The sequence below is a fragment of the Neodiprion pinetum genome, chromosome 4 (genome assembly GCF_021155775.2).
Source record: "Neodiprion pinetum isolate iyNeoPine1 chromosome 4, iyNeoPine1.2, whole genome shotgun sequence".
Lineage (NCBI taxonomy): Eukaryota > Metazoa > Arthropoda > Insecta > Hymenoptera > Diprionidae > Neodiprion > Neodiprion pinetum.
Window position 1 is genome coordinate 37,556,161 of NC_060235.2, and position 25,779 is coordinate 37,581,939.

At 39.4% G+C, this 25,779-nt stretch overlaps 2 protein-coding genes across 8 annotated transcripts; one reads left to right on the plus strand and one right to left on the minus strand.

Annotated features, from left to right (window-relative positions):
• Window positions 1-1,122: 1,122 nt before the first annotated feature.
• D2hgdh (D-2-hydroxyglutaric acid dehydrogenase) lies at window positions 1,123-25,560 on the plus strand. 4 transcript variants are annotated; one of them, XM_069135642.1, is made up of 11 exons: window positions 1,616-1,712; window positions 1,796-1,906; window positions 8,539-8,590; window positions 11,177-11,274; window positions 22,313-22,615; window positions 23,291-23,488; window positions 23,622-23,815; window positions 23,961-24,129; window positions 24,224-24,522; window positions 24,616-24,799; window positions 24,929-25,560. In XM_069135642.1, exons 5-11 carry the CDS (start codon window positions 22,327-22,329, stop codon window positions 25,183-25,185), a joined length of 1,590 nt encoding a protein of 529 aa, XP_068991743.1. In that variant the 5' UTR covers window positions 1,616-1,712; window positions 1,796-1,906; window positions 8,539-8,590; window positions 11,177-11,274; window positions 22,313-22,326; the 3' UTR covers window positions 25,186-25,560. The 4 variants fall into 4 exon arrangements, with proteins under 4 accessions (XP_068991742.1, XP_068991743.1, XP_046475510.1 ...); XM_069135641.1 differs by lacking the exons at window positions 1,616-1,712; window positions 11,177-11,274 and adding an exon at window positions 1,123-1,240; XM_046619554.1 differs by lacking the exon at window positions 11,177-11,274.
• On the minus strand, window positions 2,078-10,314 carry LOC124215802 (putative uncharacterized protein DDB_G0271606). 4 transcript variants are annotated; one of them, XM_046619549.2, is made up of 13 exons: window positions 10,110-10,314; window positions 7,493-8,177; window positions 7,120-7,383; window positions 6,735-7,013; window positions 6,366-6,564; window positions 5,975-6,213; window positions 5,408-5,785; window positions 4,591-5,140; window positions 4,243-4,500; window positions 3,977-4,108; window positions 3,732-3,879; window positions 3,455-3,644; window positions 2,078-3,376 (listed from the first exon to the last, which is right to left on the minus strand). In XM_046619549.2, exons 2-13 carry the CDS (start codon window positions 7,994-7,996, stop codon window positions 3,146-3,148), a joined length of 3,372 nt encoding a protein of 1,123 aa, XP_046475505.1. In that variant the 5' UTR covers window positions 7,997-8,177; window positions 10,110-10,314; the 3' UTR covers window positions 2,078-3,145. The 4 variants fall into 4 exon arrangements, with proteins under 4 accessions (XP_046475505.1, XP_046475506.1, XP_068991741.1 ...); XM_046619550.2 differs by lacking the exon at window positions 10,110-10,314 and adding an exon at window positions 9,948-10,008; XM_069135640.1 differs by lacking the exon at window positions 10,110-10,314 and adding an exon at window positions 9,414-9,847.
• Window positions 25,561-25,779: the final 219 nt, after the last annotated feature.

The window sequence follows — 25,779 nt, forward strand, 5'->3', positions numbered from 1 at the left end:
TGAATCTGAAGTGAGTTTTACATCAGCCATATGGAATATATTTTTTTAAGAAAAAACGATTGCCCATAATCCAATGACACTGCGATGAACGCTTCGACAATTATTATTGGTGAAAATCCGAAAAAAAATAACATGTTTCGCGCAGCTGTTTGTCCTATGTAACAATTCTGTTTATCTTTGTAGAGCTGCTGGAGGTCAAGGATGGGTCCTATAAATCGATTCTGAGATTACATCGTACTCCGGATCCAAAGATACAGCAGAGAATCGAAGACATGTTCTCGTATTTTCTTAGCTGTTAATATGTACAATTTTTATAGAAATTTAACAATTCTTCATTAAAAACTATACTTACAATTTTCCACAAAATAATACGCAATGTTCAAATTTTTTTAAAAATTCCTAGTCGTAGAAATTTTTACCGGGGTATCCCTGGGCATATTTTCGTGACCAGTTTCTTGGCTGGTAACTGGGCCCGGGGTATAACATGTCGTGTTAGTGATCCGGTACCTTCTTTATCGACCAGAGCCGTTTAACAATGGACATAGGGTTTAACCCACAGTCCTAACAGACAGGTTCATAACTAATTTTAATTGTCAATTTGAAGTAAAATCCACTGACTGAATCATTGTCGGCATCACATTTATCAATTATGGAAATGATCCTCACATTCGTTGTTCTAGCTTCCTATTCTAGGTCATAGACTGCTGCGCCAACTACCCACTTCGAACGGAACTATGTGACCAATTTTCGCGAAACGTTTCAAGCAGACAGAAAATGGTTGTGAGTGTCATTACATGCTTCGTTAACCTCCGTGGTACGGTCTCAGGGAAGATTTGTCGAACAACGTGATCCGTTAAATAACACCGATTTTACGTGTTAGAAGGAAGTTGAATAATAACTAAATTCGACAATGAGGAAGAATGCGAAAAATCTGTTGTACGACAAACTGCATAAAACTTTTGTGCTTACATGTGTTGCCGTAACCTTGGGCGGAGCATGCTTAATCGCAGTACGAGCTTACAATTATTTCACAGTGGTTCGACCGCGACGAATGCAGCTAAGGCTTGAAAATGAAAAACTATTGCTCAGCGAAGGAGTAAGCACGGATACGCAGGAGACTATGTAGCCTGATAGTCCTCGCACATTGTCAACGCATTATTTCGCTCCACCTACCTAATAGTCCCACAAATAATAACAATCAGTTAAATAATAAATTGAAAAGCTTTGAAATTAAAAAAAGGTAATTTATTTTATATTCCTTCACCTGTTTTGATTCCATTTTTTCCATAATGCTTATAGCTGTACCTAGTAGCTGTTATGTAACTTTCAATAACAATTCTTGTATCTACTTAGAGCCGTTAAACTTTATACTTAGATTTGTACTTTCAATATTCAACTACTATTGTTGGCAACAACAATGTTTCTTAACAGTATCAGCAACGCTTATTAATTAGTTATCCAGAAATGGCTACAAATCTCTCAATATCCAGTTATTACTCTCACTTTTAGTGATAATAATTTTCAAATCTAGGTTGTAAAGAGACTGATTTTCATAAAATAAACATTGGAAAAAGTGTCACATTTTGATCTTGTTCAGTTCGTTTCAATTGATTAGTTTTCAGTGCACTTTTATACAGCAGGCTGCTAGTACAATATTCAGCCAATTATCATTGATTATTTCAATGAAATATCTTGCGCGTTTTCAACACTAGGTATGTGCGAAAGAAATCTGAAGCATATCATTTGTGTTAGATGAAACTAGTAAATTTTGCAAGTGGTTCTATTTTCGTTATAGATATCGACATGACACGAAGAATCGGTTCTGGCTTACACTACGATGTATACATCTCCGACTTGCCTAGTATGCCCCGTGTGATGGACCATTAATCTCGTTGCACCATAAATTGTAAGTACATTTACAAAGTGGTTTGGCATTATTTTAAGGAAATATTCACGTAATGTGTTTTTGTAACGATACTTATTAAAATTTAGAATTTACAATCTGAAAAAGAAAACTCTCAGAAATTAATTATCTTGCGCAATAATATAATGGTCAGGTAAAGTACTTTGTACACAATTCGAGCTGTGATTATTTTTATTACCACTCAAAATTATTAATAATTCACGACGACGAATAATAAACCTCGATTTAATACTAGTATATCTCTATGATTTCACGTTATAAAATTTGGTATTTTAAATAAACAATTTATACTTAGAATTTATATTTACAATGTGAGCCATAAAATCAGCTCCCGTTGATGAAAAATAGCAGGGAACTTTAACATGGGGTATATGGCTGTACTTGTCTCTTATGCTATAATAAGTATAGTATAAATGTATCCACCATGCTTAGTTAACCACAAATCACTAAAGTTTTTGTAGTGTATGTTTCTGAATATTCGGCAGTTTTATAGTTTTTTTCTTCCATTAATTTCTTTTTCACGTTTAGAACATATCCTTAGCCTAGAGAATCCTCTTGATATCATTCACTTTGCACCAATCGTTATGTCCATATCTAAGAGCCCGTTAGAAAAAAAGGTTGCACGTATATCAATATTTCTTTAGCAGTCTATAGAATCGTCATATGTGTACTATATGCTATCATATAATACTTTAGTATACATGATATCAGGTGCAAATTTCACGAGTCATTTAAGATCTGATCGAGTATAAGTACGAAGTTATAGTTTCAAAAATAGTCACTTCATTTTAAAGTTTAAGTTCTCTTCTCAAATGTAGTTCCTTTGAATAAAACTTCGTGTGTATATTTTAATTGTTTAACGTGTTAGTACACTGTCTATTTATCTTCTAGGACTTGACTGTATGTGTAATACAAGGAACATTGCCAATGAATTATTTACACCAAAATTAGTAATTATTACCATGAGATACTCAAAATTAAATTTTTTGTGCTCCTACTTGATAAGAGTTTTTTTTTCGTAAAAGTCCGATAAATGAATGACCGAACAAAGAAATTGTAGCAAATAATCTGAAACGATAAATGAAATATTGCATACAATAATCATTAGTTAAACCCAGTAATATCATCTTTGAGAGAGTATATTGCTAAGAACCCTATACACAGTCATGAGTTCTCAGCACCATCAATGAACTTGAACACTTTTTGTTTTAATTATGGCTCTTAAGAGTTGTTCGATGATGGAATTGACGGGGACAAGTTTGAGTCCAATCTCATGGAGTCAATTCTGGCAACAATTTTTAGTGCTGGTCCCAACTTGATGCTCATCGCTGACATCAAATGATCTTCTTTTAGTAACATGAGGGCTTGACCATCAATCTCTTGAATTGCAAAGTCTTCGGCATAATCAGCACATCCTGGTAAACCGCGTATGAAATCGCAGACCTCGTTCACCTATTGATCAGACAGAGACAGACAGTCTTAGAATAAACCAAATCCTTGAGTAGGGGTTATAAAAGATTTTTATCTTACCGTCCACTTCACAGGATTAATCCGCGTTGCCGAATCATCTGCATTAATAGTGCCAGTAATGTTTGCAACGGATGTTGATCTGTCTTCTCCATTTTTCCGTATCGTATCTCCATTGTTAAGTTTGGACTCTGTGTCCACTTTTGCCCACTCCTTTTCTCCATTCTCGCGATCGCTAGTTTCCTTTCTTTTGCTAAAAGTGTATAACTTGTTGAAAATTCGATTCCACAGCTGGGAGCCTAAATCTTATTGTAACAATGAAAAGGCCTAGAATTCTTACCTCTTTGCACAGAGCACAGAACAGAAGCGCTTTGACTTCTTATATTTTCCATTGTGGTCTTCCAATAAATTTCCACAGGCTTCACATTTTGTAACAATTGCCCCATTCCCATCTCCATCATTCGAATAATCAGGCGCATGCTTTTTCCCTACAAGATGTATTATATATCAGTTACCGGGCACATACAATGTTACTAGATGTTTTTTTTTTTCTTTTCGAATTCATAATCTGAGACTTCAACTTACTGGGAGGTTCGTCGATGGACTCTTTGTCTGTTAATAACATGTTATTTCTGTTCAATGGGTTTGACGTATCATGTCCAACTTGTCCCACTGTTCCAGTCAATGACGATCGATTTACAGCAAATGGTTCCGAAGCTATAAAAGGTAAATTTTTAGCCACCGACCAATCAACTACTCCAAACATTTGTCTGCACTTAATTTTTCCGGAAACGGTGTACAAAATTTAGTTGGACATAATTTATTTCAATGAGTTTATTGTCATTATTTACCTTCTTGAATGACGAATCCTTCTATAACGTGCGTAAGCACTTGTGGTTTGACCATAGCCTTGGGCGGTGCTTGCTTATTAGTCACAGTAGGTGGTACTGGCACTGATACTGTAGTTTCTTCTGTGCTTACTCCATTTGAAATAGAATTGATAGCGTTAGCAAGACCTGCAAGAGGGTTACTACATCCTCTATCTTCCAACTTTGGAGTTACTGTAGGTGTCGTCTCATCCTTGATCCCGTTTTTGCTGCGTTCGACTTCTGCAAACAGGTTTACATACCAGTTACTTCGAAACATTTTTAGAATTATAAAGGATTATAAGTTTGAAGAAGTAGTTTTTCAGTACAAACCAGGATTGTCAGTCTGAGTTATAGTGACCTCCATTTGCGATATGGTTGTATTGTCCTCTTTTTTAATAGCCTTCATATTTTCATGCTGTTGTTGCTGCTGTTGTTGTTGATGTTGTTGCTGTTGCTGCTGCTGTTGCTGCTGCTGTTGTTGTTGCTGTTGTTGTTGTTGTTGTTGTTGTTGCTGCTGCTGCTGCTGTTGCTGCTGCTGCTGGATTTGTTGTTGAGCCTGGTGCTGCTGTGCTTGCTGTTGTTGCTGTGCTTGCTGCTGGGCTTGCTGTTGTTGCTGCGCTTGCTGCTGGGCTTGCTGTTGTTGTTGATATTGCTGTTGTTGTTGTTTCGTCGGCATTATTAGCGGTTGCCCTTGATTATTGTAAAGCTGTTGTAACTGGTAGGCTTGACTGTGCATCGGTTGTTGAATTACTTGAACTTGAGGATGCGCCGCCATAGTTGTTATGGTTGTTGCACCCTGTTGTCCCGACAAAGCCATAGCAACACCTGGTTGTTGCTGTTGTTGTGGCTGTTGCATTGACACACTAACTGCACCTTGCAACTGTTTGAATTCAAATATTGAAAACGTTGGTCTCAACGTCGATATTTTAAAGTAACCATACTAAGAATATTTCTACAAATCGCACGCTTGCGCCCCCTGCTGAGAGTCAGCACCAATCCACACAACTTTTATGTGAGCCAAGCGTATTGTACAAATGCTGAGAATGAAAACTTGGTGGCACGTAGGTTGCAGTTTGTAGAAATATTCTCGGCATAAAATTTGGTTCATTTGGTAGGATTCAATTTCTCAAGAAATTATTTAACGTACTTGCTGAGTCATGCTGACCGTAACTGGCTGAGGCTGAACTTGAACTTGCGTAGGAACGACACTATGTGGTCCATTTCCTGCCTGTTGTTGCTGTTGTACTTGCAGTTGCTGTTGGACTTGCTGTTGTATTTGATGTTGAACATGTTGCACCTGTGGCACTTGTTGCTGAACTTGTACTTGTTGCTGTAATTGCTGCTGGTGGTGCTGCTGTTGCTGAACAGTATGTTGCTGCATGATCATTGTAGCATGATGTACGTTAGATTTTGTTTGATTAGCAGCATCCGCCTTGGTCGTAGCTGTTGCTGCATTTGGTCCAGGGCTTGTTCGGATAATTGGTTTACCTCTACCTTTGCCACCTCCGCCTCCGGCTTTTCCACCCTATATAAAAAATGAAAATACATCACAGCAACCATATAACAAAAACCGTTGAATAGTTATACATAATTCTCGGTCCACAAAAATTAAAAAATGTAGCATGTCGATTGTGGTACCTTAACCAATATCCTCATCTTCGTTAAGGTTCCCTAAGGAAAGAAATGAGGTCAATTGCTGAATTTTGATAATTACCTGTACGTGTACTGTGGCCTGTACGCCATGAACGGTCTGCGTAGAAACTGAACTAGCAGGTCGAATATTTGGACCTTGCAGTGAAGATGGAAGAATGTTGAGTGGTCGTTGGCTACCACCTCCTTGTTTGCTTTGCTGCTGTTGCTGTTGTTGTTGTTGTTGCAAGTCAATTACTCTTGGTTTACCCCCAGCTGCAGCTATTTGCTGTACTCCTTGTATTTGCTGTTGCGTCGCCATAGCTAAGACATACAATATACACACACACACACACACATATATATATATATATTAATATTTTCAAAAACAATCACATCGAGAATTGCAAATGATTTCTTTATCATTTACGTTTCTCAAAAATTCATACTCTTAATATAATTTGTGTATCACAAACCATTATGAGTCTGGATAGGCTGTGGACTTTGAATAAACATATCCTGTTGTGCTGGTCCTCTGATGAAAATCTGATTTGGAGTTAAAAGAGTCTGCGGTTGTAGCCCTGTCCAGGCAACTTGTTGAGCAAACGGCCAGGGGGCAAATTGCATACCTCCACTTCGTGTGCCTGTCGCAGTTCCCGTTGGACAGGTAGTATACTGGAAAATATCAGTGTTAGAAGCACAACGACAAGGCATTACTGGATATTTAGTAAGCCGATTTTCGTTTCATTACACGGCCAAACTTTAATTACACATATCAAACTTCGTTCAGTTGAAATTCCCTTGGTATAGATATTATCCAACCCAATCATTCATTTATTTACTACCTTCTGCACTTGGTCTTGTTTATTAGCAGTCTGCTGCTGCTGCTGCAATGTGGGCGGAGGTTGTGGTGAGCCAAGAACTCCAAGTTGACTAAAAACCAATGTTTGCCCACCACCAGGATTGGCAGATGTTGGAACAGGGAGATATCCGCCAGGAAAGCCTTGCACTTTAGTACCTCCACTTCCTGGATGCCCACCTCCCTGTCCAGGATTGGAAGATGTTGCCAGCATATGTGGTGTTAATTGTGTCGTAGATTGGAATGGTTTTCCAGCCGTTATTACCTGTCAATCATTCAATTTCAATTTACATCGTTCAAACAGGAATTTCAATTTCGCATTATTTCTATCATCTGTGTATACAATAACGAGTATCTTCATTGATATTTACCTGTATAGACGAGGGATTTATTCCTGCCGGATGAAGAGCAATATTGCCTGGCATTATTAGCGGCTGTCCCTGAGTATTATAAAGTTGTTGCAAATGATACGCCTGATTCTGTATAGGTTGTTGTATCACTTGAACAGCTTGGGGATGAGCTGCCATGGTTGTTATTGTGGTTGCACCCTGTTGTCCTGATAAAGTCATTGATACACCTTGCTGCTGCTGCTGCTGCTGTTGATGCTGCATAGATACCGTCACTGCACCCTGCAACTATATCAAAGTAGCATTTAATAATCCAACGTTTTCAAATTTTATTACATATTCCCGATAGATGGCTATATTTTTTTTTCTAATTTACATAAATCCTTCACCAACATACTTGCTGTGGCATGCTGACCGCTACCGCTTGAGGTTGAACTTGGACTTGTGTAGGAACAACGCTATGTGGCCCATTCCCTGGCTGTTGTTGTTGTACTTGTTGTACTTGCTGTACTTGTTGGACTTGTTGCTGCACTTGTTGAACTTGCTGCTGTAACTGTTGCTGCTGCTGTTGTACCTGTTGCTGTTGTTGGACCTGTTGTTGTTGTTGGACCTGTTGTTGGACCTGTTGTTGTTGGACCTGTTGTTGTTGGACCTGTTGTTGTTGAGCTTGTTGTTGAGCTTGTTGTTGCTGTTGTTGAACCTGTTGCTGTTGAGCTTGTTGTTGCTGTTGCTGTTGAACCTGTTGTTGCTGTTGTTGTTGAACGTTTTGCTGTTGCATGTCTTGAGTTGTCATCATCATTTGTTGTTGTGGTTGCTGTTGCTGCTGTGGTTGTTGTGGTTGTTGTTGTTGTTGTTGTGGTTGCTGAGGTTGGGAAATCTCGATTTGCTTAACATCCGTCATTTTTGACTGAGTTTATCGCAGGTCAACAATGCTTTCAAACTTTCGAGACAAGTTACTATTATTCCTATGTATAAAATTAGCTGAACTATGAAGATCACTTGCTGCACGGCGTTGTCTTTTTCTTGGCCATTTTGATTTCTTTATTGTTTTCCACCCGCATCTTTCTGTCGCATAGACAAACCTGAAATTCAATGAAATGTAAAAAAAAAAAAAAAACGTTACAAAAATGCATTACGTACACAAAGGCAGATTTCCTTTCCTGAATTATTATTCTCCATACAAACTATGCTCTTGCATAGAATGACATTCAAGTTTGTTCTAAAGATTGAATCCACTATGATTATACACTTATAATTGAAATGTACTCTGACAGATTGTTTATAATGGGTCTTTGAATTTTTAATCATAAACAGCAGCTCCATCTATCTTTAATTTCATCGTTACATAACCGTATCTATATAACAAAGATAATGGTTTATTACACTTAAATAATCAAATGACTTGTTTTACTCAAGAGTTGTATTTTCTTTTTGATTGTGCAGTTTCGTCAGGAAGAGAGTTGACCACTGTCTTAAGAGTCTTCGGTACATTTTGGTGAGTAGTATGTTATAATTTGATAGCAAGTTTTTTTCTTCCAGTAAATCAATCTATACATAATTACGATTTATAAGGGTTATAGAGGTTATGACTAATTTCAAAATGATAACAAAGTGCTGCAATATGATTTTAGGTCAAGTGCAAACTACGTAAGGATGGATAAAAGAATAACTTATAGGTATAATATATATGATGTAGGCTGTTTGTTACTTGATTCTACTAACGTAACGTGGGTAATCTACATTATTATATCTTGAACACGTGATCTGAGAAAACACATTATGTGCATTGATGCTATCGCCGATTAATATTTGCTGAACTTGGAGTGTAATGAACCGAAAATAAGAAAGATATTGGGAATTTTTTAAATTCAGGATAATATCCATCTACCTGTATTGCTCTTAGCATTGCATATTGCCCTGACAAAGCTAATTTCGAAATGATTAATAAGTCTTGTAAGGTATGCTCGACATATGTTTGAAATCAATATTGTAAAGTAACGAGAAGGCTGAAATAAGGAATGCTTGTATCACGTTTGCAAGAAATTTCTCAAGTTTGAAAAAAGAACGGTATCTAAGGAGAATGAAGTGTAACAAATGAAGAGCAACGTAAAACAGCTGTGCGTCAGTAGTAAAACCCAAGTTTCATGTGAATAATGAGTATCACTGGTGCATATGTTTCTTTCTCCGGGGTGAACGTGCGGTTAGAGGAAGTGAGACGGTGAAACTGTAAATAGAGTGGAACTTGCGAGAGACAGAGATGAAATTAGTCAGTGAATCTCAACCCAGTGCGTGAACAAGCAATTTTTTTTTTTTTATACAATTCTAGCAACATTCAACAATGTCTAGCCCGGCATTCTCCAAATTGTTGTGTATCAGGTCGTGTTTTCTGCACGTTGTTTGAACTTGGAACCACGTTTGCTGCCGAGACTTTTATTTCAAGAAGTTTGCAAGTGTTTGAACGCGACATGTGCACATCCATGCATGTCCGTACATACACATGCCAGAATACGCGTATCGCCTGGGTTTAGCAAAAACGAACGCATATATCAGCATGCATACAATGTATGGCTCCCCTTGCGAGTGCATGTAAGTGTGTGTGTGCGTGAGTGGTGCGAGAGCAGTGGTGGATAGCTAGCCATCTCTCGCCTCGTGTCCATCTTGGAATAACAAAATACAAAATGTCGTCCGAGCAAAACCTCCATAATTAGTAAAAGCGGGGTGTGAGTGACAACACAGATCTCGCCATAATGGATCGTAACAATAGTAACGATAATAACAATAGCAACACGCGGTAGCGTGTATCACGATCGCGGATAGCGCGTTTACAGATATCTTGTATACGACCGACGAACCGAGAGTAGGTTAGAACCGAGGTGATAAGGTTGGAAGGCGTCCTGCTCTCCGACATATTGGATTGGGACTAGCTCACTGGCCGTCGGCTGGCTGCCGTCGACGGCTATGTAGGAACCAACACCGTCGCACACCAAAGCAAATCTCGATAATTTCCTACTCACCATGTATTAACACCGTTTCAGCGACTGCGCGGCGGTATTTAGCACGTTTTTAAACACACCAAACGTAACGATCGAACAACTACGTGTCAAATAATACGAGAATGTGAAATAACGCGAAATGCAACCGGGAAAAACATCGGTTTAGAAATAATATTCAGAGTTGACGTCGAAACCTGAAAGCGTTGGTAGTGGCGCTCACTCGCTGTCTGCCTCCCACTTTGTGAGCGAGGCACCCCTCGCCTTCCCCTTCTCGAACGCCGACCCTTCTCTGCCCCCCCTGCCCCTGTACGCCCCTCGCCCACCCGCCACCTCTCCCTCCACGTCGTGTGGCCATCGAGCTGCAACCGTTGTCCCCCATTGGCCCAACGTGGACAAATCCCAGAGGCATCGTTCACCGAGCGAAGGGCGGGGCCTCCGATATTCGGATTATGGGCGCATGCCTGCACACACTCGAACCCAGCATACGCGTCGTTCGTCTAATACTCATGCGCGACGCATATACACACCGTCTAGAGGTCCATAGCAGACCTGATGGTGTAAACTCCCGCCTCAGGGCCGTCGCATCAGGTGGTTTCGAACGGTACGCTTCTTTCGATTGTCATGTTTTTGAAAATTTCATTCGTTTCTGTTGAATTCTCTATGGCAGTTTTCGGAGATTGGGAAGAACCAGGTCCTAGGTTCGTCGTTGCTGAATCTTTTGTCCAGTAATGACATTTCGTCGAAAACGGGGAAAAAGATTTTGCGACTGTCGTGAAAGATTTTTAAGCCGTAAAAGAAAATCTGTCAACTTTGCAAAGTTGTTTGTTTCAAACTTTCAGTCTGATGTTGTGTTGCGTATACCTACCTATATCATGGAAAAAAAAATTGCATACAATCGACAAATCACGTTGCGATGTGATATATTGACGTACTTGCACGCATTTGTAGGATCTGAATGTTGGGTATAACTTGAGGGTATAACGGTTTTTAATTGCATTTGCCTAACTGATTTACCGCTCTTTTTCAAATCAACATTAATTGCACAGTACGGTTGTGCCGTTAATTGAAACTGTAATTACCTCCTGCAGCGAGTCAATAAAACGGGGCACCAACTTCTACTCACGGCCCTGGCCCAGCTGACTACAAGCCGGGTTTATACCTCCGAGTTGAACGCAGGGGATTCGTGGTAGGTAGCAGTAGGGGTTAGCTCCACGAATCAGCCGAGCTTTTCTCGCCACTCAACGACTCCCTTCAATACAGGAGTATAAATTCCTCCTCACCTCTGCACGTTACATGCTGCTTCTGAGGAGCTTGTATGCATCTCAACACATGGAACAAATTATACCTACATTTGATCGCAACGGTAGATGTTACAGCTTGGTATCCTTGTGAAAAGTTGAAACTAACAATAAAATTAACGTCATTCAATTTCTCCTTATATTTTTTCAATAATCCATATACTCGATGTAAGAGTAAATAAATATTTCCAAATGCATTGCGAAAACATTAACAAGCATGCAACCAATCATTGATAACAATGCACGTCACGTATATCAGTAGATACGTCCACATTACGGTCCAAGTAGGAATCTCCACTGAATCATATCATATTGCGTTAGAGTATAAGAGCTCGATGTTATGATACACTATATTTATGATTTTTTCTGCCAACGGTGGAGTGTAGTTTGGGTATAGTGGTGGGGTAAGTAACCAGCCAATGGTTTAGGTCGACCAGGGTTGCCAAGGAAACCGGTTAATGATTCCGGCCGCCACTGAGGAATTGGCTCGGCGAGGGTATTCCTGCGCATGCGTACACACACCGCTGGGAGACGATTTATTAATAGCGAGCCGTCCCGTTTTACGTTGTGTGCGTCTTGCCGGTCGACACACACAACGTTATATCCGAATAGATGTCGGGCCGGTCACCTCTCGCCTCCGCACGCAGGTAATTAAATCTCTCCACGCACACAGGAGCGCAACGTCGGAGCCTTGACGACGATTGGTGTCTTTTCCAACGTCAAAATCCCCACCTCCCACAGCTCGCCCCCTCCGGCCTACTCTCCTGTTCTATCATATTTTACTGATTCGATGACACGCGTATGTTGGTCCGAATCTACGTGCGTGTAACCACGTGCGCAAGTGTGCATGAATATAGGTTTACCGTATGATCGCAGCACGGCTAAGTGGGGGGAGGGGGGCTCGCGTATCCACCAGTGTAAACAGGGAGATCGAAATACTGTATACATCGGCCACTAGAAACGTAGGTACGCTGGCACGCCCATGCACCAAGGTCAAAATTAGTGCAGCACGTCACGCTCTTTCGGAGCTTATAGTTATATAGGTATGCCTGTATCTTGTCTTACTTTGAACTCAGCTGACGTTTGTTATTCTATTACATAGTAGATATTTTCCAAGCCAACTTGTACCATGGGCAGGGATCACTTCGAGGTTCCATCGGCCACATGATTTTCATCAGCTGATCGTCTTGTAAAGTTTTGGTCGTTAACGAATCTAACGATAAATCGTTCGACGTGCGTCTCGAGTTGCAACCGCAGTTTATCATTGCTGTTATTCAAGCAAATAAAAGACCTATTTTTTATCTACCAAAAGAAGATGCTTATACTCCGAGAAGCCAAAAAAAAACGTTCACTTCGAGAGTAACTCGATTTCAATTTTACTGAAAATCATTTCTTTTTTTTTTTTTAATCTTATTAAATTTACGTGATTTTTACAATCAATCCTCATAACTTTGACTAATAACTGCTATTATGATTAACTTTGACGTTTTAAGGTTGTTGCATCAACGTTCACACCGTACTTACTACGAAATCAGACGATCATTTAACTCTTGACTCGAAAAGTTTGTGCGTTAAAAAAAAAAAAAAATGCTAGAAACCGTTGCTACCAAGTATTATACAACGTATCGCGTTACGAGGTATAATATGCGGTATTGTGACGAGAAACAAAACCTCGCGCAGCACGAGGACACTAAGTGCATAAGCCATAAATGAAACGTATCAAGATACGTGCGATGTTCCCATATACGTATAAACATTTAATACCCGTATTGTATATTGTAGGTATATACGCCCATATAATACCAATCAGGGTCTGGGCTGCAGGCAAGATGAGAACATCAATCAGTGTTAGGTTGACACGTGAGACTCCCTGGCCTCTCATGCATGTGCAGCATACCTATAAGTACGAGACATTCGGTGCAGGGGAGCGTCTGAGACACCTAAGGTTTCGACTTGTACAATCCCCTCCCTCTCCCTCTTTCTTCCCTCCTCCCCCTCCCCCCCCCCCCATACCATCTCGCTCCCGAGGTGTAACAGGCATGATGCAACCACAGGGTTCTCCTTGATCCGGAAAAACCAAGTCTCCGACAATATGCGGACTTATACGCCAATAGGAACATTCCTTCTCTTTCTCTCTCTCTCTCTCTCTCTCTCTCTCTCCTTGTCTCTCTCCCTATTTCTCTCGGCAGTCGCTGCTCTTGGTCTCTAAATAATGAAGGAGAAAAATTGAATATGGAACACCTATAAGAGCTCTTCTCCCTGCAGATCGTCGCCGCTGCCCCCCCTCTAGTCGTCCCTCGAAATTCCGTGTTTCCCCCTCTCTACCCCTCGCCCTGCAGCCGCCCTCTTCGTCCCTTTTTCATTCCTCCGACGTCGCCGTCACGGTTTCGTCTCCCTCCACTCTTCGCTCTCGCTCTATACCAGCCGGTTTCTCTCTGTCCCTCCCTTTCTCTTTTTCACCGACTCGCTCCCTTTGTCAGTCCGTCTCTCTCGTTCCTACTCGTGCCTCTCTCAATTGTAGCCACGAAGAATAGTGGCCTAGAGCGCGCTTGCGGGGTGGGCGTTTCACGCTCACGTGACGATCAACGACCACCGCCGAGTTTCTATACGGTATAGCACGTAGTGTGGGTAGGAACTTGCTACATAGGCATTACGTGTACGCAGATATAGTATACCTAGGTATACATCCATGTATGCATATGCTATACCTACCTATATGGTATATGTATATTATTATACATATAGATACCCGACCAGATTCTCGATGCATATACGTTGAGCGGCTGGAGTGGGGCGAGGGGTCGAGGAGAGGGAAAACTTCACGTAGGTATATAGGTATAGATATACGACTCGCGCTCTAACGGCGGGGCATGAATAATTGTAATGCAACATTCGCGGACTCCGCGCGTCGTGCCCTCCCTCCCCTCTCCGTCCCTCGCTCTACCGATTCGCTATCTCGTTCGGCCTTGTGTCGCCACCTCGTATACGCTTTGCTGTCTCCTTTTCTCTCTCTCTCTCTCTCTCTCTCTCTCTCTCTCTCTCTCTCTCTCTCTCTCTCCGTACGCAGCACGCCTCGATCCCAGTCACCCTCTCTTCCAGCTCTCGCTCTTTTCTTTACATCTATGTATCGGTGTATACATATATGTGTATATGTATAATTGTTGTGGCAGGTCCTTAAGCTGGTACTCCCTTGTATAAATATTGACCAAAACGATCAGCTTGACAGCTGTATTACATAAGAGCGAATGATGGGCATGATGCCTGTGCTAGATTGAGGGAGAAAACATGGCGATGTCATTCAATGACCATCTTAGGCCACTTGGAAAATTAATTTCAAACGGAAAAACAGTCTTGTTTATTTGTATATCACTTTGTCACGATCAACGTTTATCTTTATTCACTCCACTCGTCTATGATGATATCGCGTTCAATATTGTTTACATCGATATTCTAAGAGCATGTGATCGTACTCAAGCTGTGAATGAAGATCGACGAATTCGAGCACCGTCACCCGTATATAGGTATGTGTATACCTATACACGTCTGGCTGGTTGAAAGATGGCGGAAGAGGGACAGAGAGGGGGGAGGAAGGGTGTCCATATTCTCGGTTTGCTGTATATCGCTAATTGATATTGACGGATGTTAAAGCTGTTTGAACCAATCATTAATTGTCGATCACAAACTTGTTTGACAATACACACTTTATTTTGTCATTATCATATACGCATTAAAAAAGTATTAAATCGTATGATACGAGGAAACTTCGTTACGAGTATAATAACGTTGTACGCGTAGAAATGTATATTGGAATCCTAAGAACCTGGTGCAAAAATTTTGCTTCGTATAAGTAACCCATTCTCATTCACCCTGTACATATGGAATGCACTGTTGCAACATCATTTAATATTCTAACGTGCATGATTTGGTTCGATGAACCTTGCCATGCAATCGTATGCTGTAGTTCTGCACTTTGCGATTCTATATACCTAAGTTGCACAATTCGAGGCTCATCATTTACTCTTGTCATCGTACCTACGGAGTTTACAATTTCAATTGCAACACGAGTATACGATAACAGGTATAAAAATGCACTGCGGTATCGCGTCGACGAGCTTCGCCATTCTCTTATTTCTTTATGTATTCATTTTCATATTAAATTTACAGGAAAAACAAATAGAAAACAACTGTCACGATCGCAGTACGTATATATATATATATATATTATAGGCGGATTACCGCGGGGAATCTTATAGCAATGGTCAAGTCCGTGGGACAGATGTCACTCCAATCTTATCAGAAAAAAAAGCTCATTGTCTTGTACAGTTATAGATATGGGATTTTCTCCGTCAGAACATACAGCAATAAAAATTCGAATATTTGATTCCATCAAAATTTTAATGGGTCATTACACCTTCTGAGAAGAGATTTCACGATTTTTTCCGAGTTTTTCATTCATGTGTTCTTGAGATATGAATTTTTGAATTTTTTTTGTCGAAAATTCTCAACTTCTTGAAATACTGAACAAATGAGATGTTTTGTTTTTTGTTTTAACTAATTCTCATAAAAAACATTGTTTTCTTTCACAAATGATGCCGTAGGATTTATAGTGGAGTCACATGTCACTATTATTTTTTTTTCAATTTGAAATTTCATTCTGCAGAATAACTGGCTTCTGTATCAAATCAGACAGGAAGTTTCGGTAACTTTAGACTCCCTTTGGAACTCGTTCAGTTAATTTTACTATTTTAAAGACTGGGGACTATTTTTCACAAAATTTTCGTTAGTTGAATCCTGCTATCAATATGAAAAAAATAATCTCTCCATATTGCGATGTTTTTTTTTCTACTAGGAAATCATACGATTCGTAGGAAAGTCGGATTTCTATGTACTTGAATCTAAACTTATGTAAATTTGTGCTATCGTATTTGAAGTTAATTTCGGAAAATATGAAATTTTCATTCGATTCTTTGTAGATAATTTTCTAATAAATGTTGCTAAAATGTTGAAACGTGTCTTCTTTGAACTGTCATGTTTTTCGTCCTTCTTGCAGGCCGAAATTAGCAAATGTACATCAGTTTAGATTTAAGTACAAAGAAAGCCGACTTTCTTACGAATCGTATACTTACCTAGTAGAAAAAAACATCGCAATATGGACGGATTATTTAATACCGATAGCAGGATTCAACTTGCGAAAATTTTGTGAAAAATAGTCCCTAGTCTGCAAAATAGTAAAATTAAGTGAACGAGTTCCGGAGGGAGTCAAAATTTAACGAAATCTTCCCGTCTGATTTGATACAAAAGCCCTATTCTGCAGAACGATATATCAAATTAAAGAAAAAGAAAAAACAGAATGAGATGTGATCCCACGATAAATTCGACGGTATAATTTGTGAAAAAAACATTGTTTTGTATGAGAATTTATCAAAAAAAAGTGTGCAACCTCTCGAAATCGTAAAGTTAAAGCTTCAACTGAAAAAATCATACCGCAATTGATAATGATCAAGTTTTTTGTAAATTTTTTCTTGAAGTATACCTAGTTGGATAGAAAAAATTTCAAAAAAACAAACATCCTATTTGGTCAATTCTTCAAGAAGTTGTAAATTTTTTACAAAAAAAAATTCAACAATTCATATCTCGAGAACACATGAACGAAAAATATCGAAATAAAAAATCGCTAAAGCTCATCTCATTAGGTGTAACCACATATAAAAATTTTGATGGAATGAAAAATTCAATTTTTTATTGCCGTACGTTCCGATGGAGAAATCTCCGTATAGATTCTTCGTCGTTATACCTTAGGTATATGTACCATATTGTACGTCGATTCTCCATATATCTGCAAATACAATTTGTGATAATCTAGCATTTAGAGACGAAAATTTACATAGGATCGTATTATAGGTGTGCACATAGATTATGTATCCGATTTTAAGATATGAAGAATCGTAGGTATAATAAATACACACTAGGGCAGTTCAAAAAAGTGCTTTTTTTTTATTCGTTCCCATCTCCTCAAATGTTCTGGTCTTTGGTGGAAAACAGATCCTCTCAAACGATGAGCTCTTCAGTTCAGGTTTAACAAGCTCTCTATTTTAGTTTTCATTTCCCATTCATTTGATATAGGAAAATTTCGCTTTTCGTTAAAAGCTAAAATGCTCGTGAACTATTCAATATTTTTTAAATAAATTTATAGATCCTTGAAGTTGATTCTTCAAGTTTTACAAATCTCTGTAACAAAGCATCGTTTTCATGATTAGAACAATATAGATTTTCTCCTTTTCGATAAAAATCGGTCATTTTCAGATGACTGTAAAGCGTGTTCTAATGACGATACAACTCATGCTTTGTTATAAAGGTTCGGAAAGCTTGAAGGATATAGCTTACGAGTATTTTAACTTTTATCGAAAAGTGAAATTTCCCATGATAAATCAATGGGAAATAAAACTTAAAATAGCAATCTGTTAGATTTGAGCTATATAGAGTTCATATTTTGCGACGATCTTTTTTTCATCAAATACTAACATTCGATGGGATGAGATCAAAAAAATTATTTTTTCTCTTTTTTGAACCACCCTAATGCACACACTGATACACAGAACACAAAATTTATATCACTGAGAGAAATTAATAGTTTCGTTTACCGGTCAGTCCTTAACTATTTTCATTTTTTACCACAATCGAAAAATATAGTTCCAGGTAGAAAATGAAAATTAGTTTTCTAGCTGTTACCGGAAAGTCTAGTATCCGTTACTCTTCTTTCCCATTACGATCACTGTTGCTATATTTTCTTGCAACTGTTGTGAAAATTTAATGCTTGTGCAGCAATAAATTGATTTTAAAGCCTTATTTAACCAAAAAAGTATAGTAAACCAAACAAACTGATTTTACATTGCAATTACCAAAAAAGGATCGACAATAACGCAAAATGGTTACGTCCACCGCGTTTTTCGTAATCCCCACAATATTCAAACAGTTTTTTTTAACGATACCTTTTTTACTGAATTTTTCTAGTTCCCTAAACAAATGAAATTTTTCTCAGTGTGGACGAACAGTTTGTTACTGCAGAGTTTTAGATATACGTCATATAGTATACGAGGTATGATTAATTGTTCTGTAAAGGTATGGGAATCGTATATACATATACGATATACCATATAGGTTATATGCTTGGATTGCGGAGGCGTTGAATAGCTGGTGGTTCATATACAATACGTCGTATGGGTATAACCATGACGAATGCACGTCGTGCAGGGATTCGTACGTGAGAATTCTTCACCGAATAACGTAGACATCTCTCAATTATTAGATGGCAACAGCTGTGTGGCCCCAGCATAGCCATTTGCTAATGGATGAGTCTCTCTATGAAGTAAGGCTTTGGTGCATGGCAGATTATAAAGTTTCTTGCACCAATTAAAATCGTTGCGATCTCGAGCTGTAAGTCACCGTGACGTTAAAAATCCCATAAATATACTGTATACCTATACGTGCGTTTGCCGAGGTGTGCAAGTCTACGAGGCATATCTTTATATACATTTTTCCACCCTTCCCGAGTTTTTCTACCACGGCGGTAAGATGATGTCGTCCACTTCATTTCACCGCCTTCGGATGTCAATGGCTCTCGCTTCACACGGGCCTTTTACACTACCATAATATATATATATAGAGTTTACTTAAACCAAGGCTTCGCTCATTCAGCAAATGCTAAATAACACTGACGATGAAAATTCATTATGCACGTAGGTATAGCTAGCGAAGTTTACTCTGTTTATGAAAGACTCGCAATAATTTAAAATTTTCCTCCGTATACTTAATTAATGCATACCAATAAGACCTGTATAATAAGAGTACCTACCTACTGCAGTACTTGGCATTATGAGGAGTATTCTCTCCAAACAGTGTCTACGTATATGTCGTATAACTTATACCTTTATAACTGTACAGTTGCAACTCATCCCTGTCATACCTAATGGAGAGTCAATCTGGATTCTAATCGATTCACGTGATTATCAGAACGTCAGCTAATGATCGTAATTTCCCATTAATTCATCTGTGTTACAAATATTTTACCACGGTCACCGCCGGTTAGGCACAAATTTGGAAATACTTGGGCTTGCACCGCGACTTCACGTTCTGCATTTTATTTCGATCACACAATGTCTCACACGTTGAAGTTATTCATTCTCATGCTACAAGATAATAGATGACGTATATGTTATGAAATCAGCATATGTGGTACATTTCTTCGACATTATTACTCGTACAAAAGGATAATTAATATGCTAGCTTTATCAAGTTATATGTGTGAGGCTTATCAATTAGTCTTATTCCCACGGTGAATAATATCCTAGATTGTAGATGTATCACGAACTTTTTTAGTTTTCATTATTTCGTCTGCAGGTATCTATCTATATGACAAACACAATACGTACATTATAGGTATAAGACGAGCTTTAACTAAGTATATATCTGTGATGTACGGCCTTGCACTTCATGCACGCGTGTGGCCCTCACCCTTCACGGAGAAAGAGAGATATAGAGTTCGGTGCCTTCCCTCCACCCTCGGCTTTTCACCCTCAACCCCGAACTGCAACCCCTCGGATCTCGTGGTTTTATCTCTCTCGCTGCTTGGTGAGCTTTGTCAAGTGTTTTTTCCCCGATGTCCTTATAGGTATGCACGTGCATCCGCGATCGGAATATACCTACGTGAGGCTAACGATTTTGGTCAACTCCATTAAATCCGTTTTTCATTTACGTACGAACTAGTTTGCGGTACTATTATATACACAAATAGCTGCTATACGCGTACAACTTTCTGGATATATAATTTGTCCTGCCTGTTCGATGCGCGATTCTGTATATGCTCCTACTTGTTGCAGCTTCTACTGCGAATTCGATGAGTTACACCCGTTACAGGTACAGAAATACCTGCTCATTAGTGACTTAACCTTTCGGCTAACTTGTTTCCGTTTCGAAACAAAATGCGAGATCTATTATCTATGAATTATGTGACAATGACTGGCGATGCAGCCGGCTTGAAAGTATGGGAGTCGTTCTCACATAATTCGTATTATAGAGTCGAGCTCGTATTTATTTTTGGACCGAAAACAAGTTAACCGAAAAGTTGAGACATAATGAATGCTACTGTACATATTGAGAGGGAGTCGAGTGCATCTCTATTCAATTTTTTTCTTTTTTGTTTCAGAGCATGAAGGAATTATGAATAAACATTAAGAAATCAAGTTTATTTTATGTAACTACGTGTATAATTATTCGCAGTATTTTGGAATACCATACCCTTTTGAACATGCATATTTATAGTGCACAAAAGTGTTGAAAAGTAATTTCGTTACAGAGTAGAAAACATTCCCATAGTCGTTCGTGCGCAAAAAAAAACCAGCTTCACACCTTCCATTTTACATCATGGAACGCATAAATTACATATTGTGTTAGAATCGCTCGTCTTCGGTGTTTAATTTTACGCACGCAACGTGTTGCTTTAGCTAATAAAACACGTTGTATAATATTATCTTTGGGCTCTTATTTTGTGTGTTATTATTAACTCCAAATTAGTTTGAATATAACATGAAGACATTGAGTTGGCTGTGTTTTTTTTTTTTTTTTTCAACATCTTGACGACCATCGACGAAGTTTCGAATAATCATTTTTACAACTTATTTGAACGACGGAATGACCTTGCCACGTCACGGAAGTCTAACCAATCAGAAAACTCGACAGTAATTCTCAATGATTAGACGACCTAGATATTCGTTAACGTTACAATAATTGTTTAGTGACTGATTCTGATGACTGTTTTGACACGTACTTTCCAGAAGTAACCGTGACCTGATCTAACATTTAATAACGATCATTTTCAACCTATTCCAAGAGTTAGGCTCGATGAAAGATGGGTATCGCTTTGCTTTTTCATATACAGAATAGCGATCTAGGAAAGTGGGGAACGTGTGAATTTTGGATCAAGGATAAAGATTTTGCGAGGACAAAAAAGATTCGTTGAAGTCGTGAACCAATCTTCGATCGAAGATCTGCAGATTATGGCACAGGATAAAAAAAAAGGTACCATGTGTGACGAAGGCACGTTCGTTGTGTTTTCTTCTCTTCCCTTCTCTTCTCATCCAAAATTCATTATTATACTATACGATGTAGTTGCTTTCCAACGAAAACGATAAAAAGTAGGTATTCACAACCTGGGTGGTTATCATGTAACAATTCCATAGCAGAGTATTAACAACGTTGACCATTCGTGACCGCCGGTTGCGTAGTGTGACTGCATATTTTTGTGCCGTATATATATATATGTATAAAATAAAACCCTTTCCCCCACCCTTCGAGTCCCACCGTGCCACTGACCGCTACCCCGTGAAGTACAGTCGGCCCAGTCAGTATCCCGGATCTAAGAGAGACTGCCTCGTTGTTAGGTTAAACCTATACCGCGATCGTAAATCTGTCGGCGATGGTTTTCGAGTGGTAAAAATTCCGCTCGGTCAGGCCATTACACGGTCATGTTTCCTCGAGGCGAGTCAATTTACGTCGCTATACGGAGAACTGCAGCAAGCTGCGAAGTGCAGGTGGACGGTGTGAAAGTTTTGCGGTTGACTGTACGCTCCCCCCCCTCCCATCCCGGTACACTCCCCGATCGTGGCGCGGAACGACGACGACGCGGAGAATTTCAACTCCTAATGCCCTGAAACGTGAAGAAGAACGGCGGGGATCGCACGATTCGTCTCGAGCCGACGAAACTGTCCGAAAATATTTTTCCACCACCACTACTTACTATTACTTTTATGGTGATTCGTGGAATTTTGGGAAAAGGGGCGGGGCGGGTGGAGGGCGGCGGGGGAGCAAACGAATGACGTAGAGAAATGATTCCAGGCTAATCTACCGACGTGCGTACATATTTTGTTACAGAAAAAGTGCGCCGAATGATGTTGAGCGTTTTGCGACAGCTGCGAAACGTTCGGAAGGGCGGCTATGCGGCTATGCGGCATCCGAAAATCAAGGAGTCGGCAACGGTGCTTTTCGCCACGGAATCCGTCGCTACACTTAAGCCTGAACCCACCGCTGTCAGGTACAAGGTGACACGTGGACCTTACGCCACTGTTACCGACAGCCATCTACGCTTCTTTGAGGATCTTCTCGGCAAGGACAGGCTTATAACTGATCCCGACGAATGCGAGAGTTACAACGTCGATTGGGTTAAAATGGTCAGAGGTGGGTGGTGGAAGCTGCGGTAGGTGGTATAACTCAACGCGCCTCGAGAGAACCTGCGCACCGTCTGCGCGGAGGTTGTTCATGCATTTGCCGATGGGTGGGAGAAGGAAGGAAAAAGGGGAGGAGCTGAGCGCGAGGGAGACGCCGCGCGTCGTCTTTCTTTTTTTTCCCCACAAGCTTTTCCGATTACTTTGTCTCTGCCTTCTTTCTTTTTTTCTATTTATTTCTTTTATTTCTTTTTCTTATTTTTACTTCAACCCCCTCTTTAATCCTTTGTTAATTTTTCTTTGTTTTTACGCTATCCGCCATTTGCGTCAACAGGTTTAACGCGTTTTGTGTTCAACTATAATTATTATACTACTAACTGAATATGGACCGTGGCTTCGTTCGGTTTTAGATCAAGTCTGTCGGTTCACAAGACTCAAGGGTCGATTGTGTCGTGCGTGCCGCTGCGTGCGATAAAGCAAGAAATGTATATTTCACAGAGCGCGCCACTAAACGCGACGCTCCGTTAGCGACATCTCTTATTAGAAATGTAAAGCTTTGATTGGTATTTGAAATTAGCGCGAGTTACGAATTATGCCAATTTTTTTTACGTGATTTTGCACTGACTTTGAGTACATCGCTTCTCTAACTTTTTCGATTTACATCACTTTTTTTTGTGCTTTTTTTTAGGGTGCAGTCGTCTCGTTGTGAAGCCAAAGACTACGGAAGAGGTTTCAGAGGTACTCCGATATTGTAATGTAAACCGACTAGCTGTATGTCCTCAGGGCGGAAACACCGGACTTGTTGGCGGCAGTGTACCTGTTTTCGATGAAATAGTTCTCTCGACCAGTCTCATGAACAACATTATCGAAGTTGATAATATTTCAAGTAACTATCCTTTGCAGGATTTTACAGCTCCTACCGTGCCCCATATTCCAATTTCTATTAAATCCTGGATCGATAAGTTCTTCGTCGTTGTGAAATTCCTGTTCTTCCAACTTCATATTATTTTTATCTGTAGGCACACTGGTCTGCCAAGCTGGCTGTGTTCTAGAGACCTTGGAAAATCATTTAGCACAGTCAGGGATGATGATGCCACTGGATTTAGGCGCTAAAGGCAGCTGTCAGATTGGTGGTTGTGTTTCTACAAATGCTGGTGGTCTTCGACTGTTGCGTTATGGGAATTTACATGGCAATTTGTTGGGGCTCGAAGCTGTACGTTAGATGTTGAACAATTAGTAAATCGAGAACCTGAGATTTAATATTCTACCGGATCGTGCAGATACTGTTACACAGATTCTAGTTACTTTGATGTTTATAATTTGATATTAATCAAATCCTACTTCTTGTATTCCAAAAGGTGAAGGCAAATGGAGAAATTGTAAATTGTTTGAATACCTTAAAGAAGGACAACACTGGATACCACCTGAAACACCTATTTATCGGATCAGAGGGTACTCTAGGTATCGTCACGAAAATTGCCATCCAGTGCCCCACACTTCCGAAAGCTGTGAGCGTGGCTTTGCTAGGTGGGACAAACTTGACTTTTAGTATCTTTATTTCTTCATTTTATGCTTGTAAAGTAACTCTAATCAAAATACGTTAATCATTGGATTTCCACAGGTGTAGATAGTTTTGAGGACTTATTGAAGACTTACCAGTTAGCACAGGTGGAATTAGCGGAGGTTCTTTCTTCTTGTGAAATGATTGATCGAGCTTCAATGTCTGTCTGTACTGATAATTTGGGGTTGAAGAATCCGCTAGTTATAAATAATGATGGCTATGAATTTTACATGCTAATTGAGACGGCAGGAAGCGAGACACGTCACGATGAAGAGAAACTTAATCAATTCCTCGAGAAAGCTATGGAAAGAGAAATAGTTAAAAATGGTACAATTGCCACAGAACCTACAAAAATTAAAGTGAGTCTTGAAACACTCATACTTAATTTTTGTCTTTCAACACGAGGCGCAGGAATACACAATTTAAACTTTTTTCTTCCCTGCTAAGGATAGATTTCATCTTTTCAGAATATTTGGCAACTCAGAGAACGTATCACGGAAGGGGTGATGCGAGATGGTTATGTATTCAAATATGACATTTCTGTGCCCTTACCAAACTTTTACGAAACAGTCCACGCTCTACGTGAACATCTTAAAGATCCTCGTATCAAACGAATCGCAGGATATGGTCACATCGGTAATTCTCTAGACGAACGTCATAATTACAGACATAGTTTAGTTCTTTTTAATTGCATAATTACAAGTTAAGCAATTTTTTATTTTAAGCTGGGCAAAGTTCGTACGATAAACGTAACAATTTTTTCAGGTGATGGAAATATACATGTGCAAGTTTCAATTCCTGAATACATAGATGAAATAGCTCATCAAGTGGAACCATTCATTTTTGAATACGTTTCTAAATTGAAGGGCAGTGTGAGTGCAGAACATGGAATCGGGTTCAAAAAAACTCAATTCTTGCATCTGAGCAAAGATGAATCTGCCATCAAGTTGATGCACGAACTCAAACAATTGATGGATCCAAATCGAATTCTAAACCCGTACAAAGTCCTACCGTCCTTGTGATCTATCAAACAAGCTTCTCAATCCCAAAAATTCAATCGCTTTTTGTTCCAGTTTTACCGTGGTGTAAGACTATCTCCACAAACAAACTTTCTCACTAGTGTATATGTGTATTTGTACCTACATACAATCCAATTTAAATATGTACATAGGATAAGTTACGCTAATGTATTTCACGTCTACATGTTACATTTTTTTTATGTCTCGTAATATTTCAAATGCAATATTTCACAAAAAAATCTATGTTTGAATCCGAGATAATGCGTTGAAAGGTGCAATAAAGCTCCGTATGCATCTATACCACAAAATTTTATTCATGTCAAACCATCGAAAATTCGTATCTCTGATAAAAGGATTACGAAAGTTGGATTCTAAAAATATTGAAGAGCGTTGAATCACGCGTTGTATCTACGTCACATCCATCCACCTCGATGTCGAAATTTGGGTCATGGTGCAACTGTAATTCCAATAAAATTCTGATTTTGAAAATCGGTACGCGCTATGGGACTCGATACAGAAATTCTGGTTGTTTTCTTTATCTCAATGAAAAGTGGATCCAATCCGAATCCACACAGAGTAAAATGAATTGAAGCTAGA

Coding starts and splice junctions, on each gene's coding strand:
- LOC124215802 (XM_046619549.2), bottom strand. CDS start 7,996: ATGACGGATGTTAAGCAAATCGAGATTTCCCAACCTCAGCAACCACAA. Junction 6,214..6,365: donor GCCTATCCAGACTCATAATG/GTTTGTGATACA, acceptor TGTATGTCTTAG/CTATGGCGACGCAACAGCAA. Junction 4,109..4,242: donor AGGATTCGTCATTCAAGAAG/GTAAATAATGAC, acceptor TACCTTTTATAG/CTTCGGAACCATTTGCTGTA.
- D2hgdh (XM_069135641.1), top strand. CDS start 22,327: ATGATGTTGAGCGTTTTGCGACAGCTGCGAAACGTTCGGAAGGGCGGC. Junction 24,523..24,615: donor CAGAACCTACAAAAATTAAA/GTGAGTCTTGAA, acceptor TGCTAAGGATAG/ATTTCATCTTTTCAGAATAT. Junction 24,800..24,928: donor CGCAGGATATGGTCACATCG/GTAATTCTCTAG, acceptor CAATTTTTTCAG/GTGATGGAAATATACATGTG.